At 45.6% G+C, this 6,710-nt stretch overlaps 1 protein-coding gene across 2 annotated transcripts; it reads right to left on the minus strand.

Moving 5' to 3' along the window:
• Nucleotides 1-494: 494 nt before the first annotated feature.
• LOC308587487 (E3 ubiquitin-protein ligase TRIM56-like) lies at nucleotides 495-6,703 on the minus strand. Of its 2 annotated transcripts, none has more exons than XM_081195129.1 (2): nucleotides 6,001-6,703; nucleotides 495-4,550 (listed from the first exon to the last, which is right to left on the minus strand). In XM_081195129.1, the coding sequence occupies exons 1-2, from the start codon at nucleotides 6,140-6,142 to the stop codon at nucleotides 2,482-2,484; spliced, it is 2,211 nt and encodes a 736-aa protein (XP_081051255.1). In that variant the 5' UTR covers nucleotides 6,143-6,703; the 3' UTR covers nucleotides 495-2,481. The 2 variants fall into 2 exon arrangements, with proteins under 2 accessions (XP_081051255.1, XP_081051256.1); XM_081195130.1 differs by lacking the exon at nucleotides 6,001-6,703 and adding an exon at nucleotides 5,958-6,000.
• Between the last annotated feature and the right edge of the window lie 7 nt (nucleotides 6,704-6,710).

Below are 6,710 nucleotides of genomic sequence, written 5' to 3' on the forward strand. Positions count from 1 at the left end.
TACCTTAGTGAATAATATGTTGGCATCCCAAACAGACCATGTTCCCATGACCCCTGCCCTACCAGCCCCCACACTATAAGTGCCATCTAAGTTGTGTTCACATGTCCTCAAAGAAACCATCTGTGATTAAACCTTAAGGTAAAAGTCCACAAATCCAAGGCTTCAAAGTCATATTCCCGTTCTTTATATCGCACAAAGTAAGGTGAAAGCCAAGGACACAACACTTTTTCATGCTCCCAGGATTAGGCGTGGCTTTGATATAAGGCTGTGGATTTACTGCAAAAACTCAGTAAAATTTATGCCACAGTATATCCTTCAAGATTTTTCCAACATGGCAAAAACCTCTATGCTTACTTAGAAATAATCTCACTGGGATTTACTTCTGAGTAAATATGCAAAAAGATGCACACATTGTCTCTCTTTGTGAAAAGTTAGTAGGCAATTTGAGACTTGCACTTTTCTACTGTGTACAAACCAGCTCCAAGTCACATGGCTTGAGAATGTACAACAAAATGGCTATTTATTCAATTTTATTAACATCAAAAGCATATACTGAAGAAATGTTAACAGCTCCTTAAGAACAAAGTAATGCACAATGGGGTACCCTTGACCCTGGCTACTCATGAGGCATGATGGCATTCAGCAGAGAGGTACCTGCACTCCTCTTCACACCTTCAACAGTTACCTATTTCTTAGAAGACGGATGGGGAACCTGTGACTCTCCAGATTCTGTTGGATGGATACTCCAAACATCCCTGACCATTGGCCATGCTAACTGGGGCTGATGGGAGTTGGAGTCCAAACCACTTCTGCAGGACCACAGGTTCCCCAACCTTGCTCCAGGAAAGGGGAGGGCACAGAAGAAAAGAGGAAGGAAGTCAAGCTACAACAACTCCAAAAGACAAAGGCAAGAAGCCCAGTTGGTGACTGCAACAGCTTTGAAGCACTCTGGGCCACTGCTCTTTGAACAATGCCATAGTATCTGTAAAACTAATGGAGCGCAGAGAGGCTCAGGGGCCTAGCATAGGTGCAGGATGTTGAGGCTGATAAAATTCCTTCCTGTTTAATCAGAGGATAACTAGATGTAACAGGAACTAGATTTGCAGGCAGCATATGATCCCTTTACTCTTTAGGTTTTGGTCTTCTTTCCCCAGAAAATACATGTCTAGTCAACTTTCCCAAGCACAGAGCTATCAAAGGAAATCTACAGCATAGCTTGGTCAAAAAGGGGATGATCTGTAGGAACAATCTTGGCCTTGTGTTAAAAGACAGCAGAAAGGCCACCTTCCAATATGTGTGCCTGCAGAAGGTGATATTGGGCTCTACATCTTCAAGTGCATCTTCAAGACTAGCCATTTGTGCATCCTTGGGCATGAATGTGGAAAGTCAGGGAACTGGATGACTACTTTACTACCAAAATGAACAGCAGGAAGATTAGACAGTAGCTCACCAACTACGGATCTCGGTGCCAACTAAATGTGCATATAGCCATTCATAGGTGACACCTGCATGGATCTTAAGACATGGGCCTTGAGCTGTGTGCCTATAAAAAGCTTGGAATACAATATTCCTGGTCTCAGCACCTCCACGTTTGCTTATGGAGCCAGTGACAGTTGTCAAGCCCTAGCAAAGATAGCATATTTAGTAGGCATTGAGTAAGGAACATGTATGCAAGGAGAATTATTGAATTTCTACAATTCCATGGGTGCTCAGGGATTATGCAAGCGCATTAAATGCTTGTGAGAAGATGTATGTGAAAGCACATCCACATTTCCACAAACTACACACTGAATGCACGTTACTGTTAAAATTACACTAGAAGCTATGTTGTTTGTTCACATTGCCCCTTCTCAAAAAAATTCAATCTGATGGCAAGGCACAATAGTTCCTGGTCCACGCAGCAGCAGGTGAAAAAAGTGGAATGTTATAAGCCTAGTCTTTGTAAATATAATGGTAGGACCGAGACCTCCTCAGCACTAACCCTGATGCCTGAATTTGAATTATCAGATTAAAAAAGGAATAGCTGGTCTATTGCTCATTGAATGAAGGACCAAGCCTGCTGATGCATCTACAAAATTTGCCATGACCACAATGTCAGAGAAAGTAGGAATGTCGGTTCCAAATAAAAGTCTGTCTACCTGTTCTCATGGGTCCTTCGACTGAGATCTGCATTGAAGCAGCAGACTCCAGGGGTCTGAACAAAGACAAGATCATAGTAATTGTATGAATGCAATGCATGGTTTAAAGGTACATGTAAGATATTGATCTACTGCCGTTATTCTCAAGTCAGGCTCTAACAATAGCAAGAAGACTTCAGCAATGCATATTCATCTGAGTGTAACAGCATTTCTTACCCAGGATCTGATCTCGGGTCTAGTAAAGGCTGAAGCCCATCTCAATATCTAGTTAACACAATAGTGCCAGTTTCCAGAAAGATACTCAGAATTTCAGAATTAGGCACTTGATTCATACCTTAATGAGCTATAGCACACTACCGTATAGGTAAAAGACATGAGTCTTTCCATCTTCCCTCACTAAAATGAGGTTATTACTATCAATGGCCAGGACTCTGGGTCTTCCCATCCGACCCTGGCCAGTGAACACAACCTTCCCAGTATTATCATATGGCGAGAACTGTATTACTTTGAACTGATCAATCACAAAAATGTTCCTGTCTTCATCAACACAGATGCTGAATGGCTTGGCCAGCAGTGAAGTTGAGGGCTTAAGCACATTCAGAACAACCCCAGACTTCTCCATGACCACAATTTGTTTCTTAATGAAGTCTGAGACAACAAACTCCTCCCAGCTATTTACAGCAATGAACAGGAATTTCCCCCCATGATAGTTGTCTGGCTGGACTCTACCAACACATGCCCCAGATGGGCTATACAATGAGATGGAACAGAGAGTTCCTTCACTAACAGCCACATAAGAGTCTCCATATGAAGCAAGGGGATAGGACGATTCAGAGCCCCTCAGCTGCAGTTTACGCAGGAATAATCCATCAAGATTCAAGAAAAAAAGATGAGTTTCTGAGGAACAGGCCAGGATCTTTCCACACACAGAGATGCCACAGAAGACAGAATTAGATGCAGGCAAAGGAATCACCCCCTCAAAGTGGCCACAGGCGCTATATTGCTTTATCTCAGCATTTGCCTGATCCAAAAGGACGACTTGACCACTGTGAGGCACAACAGCAATCCCAGTGATATTAGGCTTTTGTTTGGTGAGGGATGGATCTAGCGCAAAGCTGAAAGCATACCCTGCTCTTCTGCTCCAGCCAGTGGAGGAAAAAGAGCTTTTAAAGTGGGAGTCAGATTCACTTGTGAGGGAGTCTTCATCTGAATCAGAAGGAGTGCCCATAACCTCCCCACTCTCCTCGCCCAGAGACGTCAATGACTCACTGCCCAGCTCCAACTGCTGCGCATTTCTTGTGGGTTGCTCCCCAGGAAAGACAAGACTGAAAATTGATGCTTCAGAGAGTTGCTGGGGTTCATCCCAGGCAATGGTTAATTCTGGAATCTGACTTTGGAGTTGTGGCAGTCTGTGCGCCTGAAGCTCCTCAACTCTAGTCCTGATCATTCCTTCCAGGTGAAGGATCTCAGAGTCCTTCCCAACACATAGAATACGCTGAGAAAACTCTTGAGTGTTCATTGCTTTGTCCTTCTGACTCTGCAGCTCCTTCCGTGCTAAACAAAAATGCTCCAGCTGCTCTGTTAGGAAGGCATTCAGTTTTGCCAAAGCACAGTCCTTCTGGGCAAAGATGTAAGTAGTGATATCTTCCACATACTTGCAGATCTTCTCCTTGACACGTTCGCTCTCTACTTTTAGTTTGTCCATTGCCTCCTCCGCAGCTTTCTCTTGTTCAGAGATGCAGGTAATTGTTCCCTGCAAGCTCTTGATCAACTGCTCTACAGAAGGTCGTTTCCGCTGGACTGCACTGGACATGGAAACCACTTTGTGCTGGAAATGGTCCAGCATGCGACAATCCCTGCAGATGGACATGCTGCAGGTATCACAGAAGAAACGGAGCGCCTCCTGTGGGTGATCTTGGCACCACAGTTCCTGTAAAAATCTTACCTCGGTGTCATAATGCCCTGCAAGGAACTCTTCCAGGTTCACCACCTTATGGTGCAGAGTGAGGCGGGAGCAGCAGTGGCCCTGGGAACATATTTGGCACAAGAAATCCTTGCAATCCAGGCAACGGGCAGTGGCAGCCACAACTTTCTGAGCACTAGAGCAGACTGTGCACTCTAGGTCCTTGTTGCGCTTCATCTGGAACAGTTCCAAGAGGCCATTAATGAAGAAGTTGGTCTTCAGCCCCGCAGAACCTCCAGGAGCTTCCAACTGCAGACGGCACTCAGGACAATGTATGGTCCCATTTTCTACCAAGGGCTCTAGGCATTTTTGGCAGTAGGTATGCAGGCATGGCAAGATTTTGGGCACCACATACAGGTCATAGCAGATTTTGCAAGTCAAAAAATCTTCCCGAATCAAATCCTGCAGTGACGTGGAACTCTGAGTTGCCATGATCTTGTCTGGTCGGTCTACAAACAGAACAAGAGACAATCAGCATGGCCCAACTGGGTCTTGCACCAGCTATGAAGCGGAGGTAGGTGGGTTTAGAAGTTGTGTCAATAAACCTAGCAAGCTCTTTGCCTACTAATTCCAAGAGAGCCACACCAGACCTGTTGAAAGGGAGGTGGAAATGTAACTCAAGACTACAACCCTATGCACTCAGCTAGAAAATAAGTCCTGCTGGATGGAGCTTACTTCTGAACAGATATAGATAGGACTGCAGTCAGTAATATAAATAAGGATTTGTGATTAGGGAGCCAGGAACTGCCCCCAAAGGAACTGGAAATAAAATTACCGCCTTCAGTGCTGTAGCACAAGGGAACTGGAGAAGGGACTGGAGAGAATAACATTTGGTCAAACATAAGCAAGCAGAGATGGGCTACTGGTATATTACACATTTTGTGCACCAGTGTAGAACTTCAGTCTAGGAAAAAGCATGAAAGCCATGCATAGATTACAACAATGGAACCAGAAAAAAATATGGGTGGGGGGTGCAGGGAGAGAACTTTGCCCCATGTTAGACCTCTGAAAGGGAAATAATGGGGAAGAGCCCTAGTTCAGTGGCTGGGCAGTTGCTGTCATGGACTTCAAAGACGCTCAAACTCAGGATGAAAGGGAGAAACGAGCTAAGAGGAAGACACGTTTTGCAAACCCTCACCATGCTCAATTCTCACCCAGAAACCTATGTCCCCACTGTGGATGTGTGAATCCAGGATTGGCCTCCACAGTCACTTACGGACTCACTGTTAAGACCATGTTCATGGAAGACAATCTTGCTCGGCTATGAGTGATCACTGAATAATAAGAGGAGCTCTGTATACAGAATGTCCAAAGTTCAAACCCTGTCCTATCCAGCTAGGGCTGGAGTGGGGAGGGGATTGCTACCAGTCAGTGCAGAAGATCTTGTGATAGATGGAACAATGGTCTGACATTAAATGCACCGAACCTAAGGAACATCCTCTGAAATATGTGATATGGATTTTGATGGGAGTTAAATTTCAAGCAATCATACTTAGGATTACAGGCTTAATTTCCAGCTTGTGTTTTCGGTCTAATTTCCAAGTGCTGGCATAAGTGTGTGTGGAGTTCTTTTAGTAGAGAATAACGAAAAACCTATTTAACTTGCCCTACAGAAATGTGCCAGGGAATTGGCTCAGCAAGCGAGTCGGTCGAGATCGGGGAAATTGCAAAGCACCAGCGCGAGGAGACGCTTTGGCAAGCTCGAGAGCTTGAGGACGGAGCACCGGGCAGTTAGCGGGAAACCACCCGCTTGTGGCCCGATCCTTTTCCTTCTATCCCTTTCGGGTTCTTTTGCGGGCGCCTCTCTCTCATTCCCCAGCCTCCCCCCCCCCGCCCCACCCAAGGCAGTCACTCACTTGCAAGCGCTTCATGGGCAAACTTCCAGAACATGGCAGGCACCTTCCTCTAAGCGGGCAGTCTCTCGACCGGGCGCAAGCGATTTCCGCCTCGCGGCGTTATTTCCGGAAGGCGCTCTACCTCGCTCATCTTGGTAGCAGAGCCGCCTCCTCTCCGGTTTCCTGTTTGAGTTAAGAGGCTCCATTTTGCACTGTTGAATCAGCGCGACTGGCTGCGAGGAGTCACGCCTCTCGGGCGCGTGGAGGGGGAGTTCGCTCTGCTAGTGTCCCGCGATTTTAAAGACTAGCAAATTTATTTCGGCAAAGTTCGGTAACAAGTAGAAACATAGGAAGCTGCCGTGTACAAAACCAGACCTTTGGTCCACCTAATTCAGTGCCTGTTTTGGGGTTTTTTTCATTGGCGGCTCGTGGTTCTTCAAAGTTTTAGGAACAGTTTCCCCCAGCCCTACTCGGGATTCAGCTGATACCTTTTGAATGCAAAACCTGTACTCTGCCAGTGAACTGTTACTCCTTTCCCCCTTATGGCAGGAAGTTAGAAAAATGAAGCGTCATTATCAGAAAAATGGGGTGGGCTTATGCTGACCATACATCTGGCTTTACAGTCTTTTGAAAGAGGCCTGTGTTTGAAGGACTATTCAGTCCAAGCCTTTTAAATATAAAGAATATAAGAAGGGAGAACAGGGAACTTAGAAGTTGCCCATAAGTAGTAAACACAAGCTTGGCAAGCTTGATCACGTGATCAGACTTTACGCC

The sequence above is a fragment of the Podarcis bocagei genome, assembly GCF_964188305.1.
Source record: "Podarcis bocagei genome assembly, chromosome: 5".
Lineage (NCBI taxonomy): Eukaryota > Metazoa > Chordata > Lepidosauria > Squamata > Lacertidae > Podarcis > Podarcis bocagei.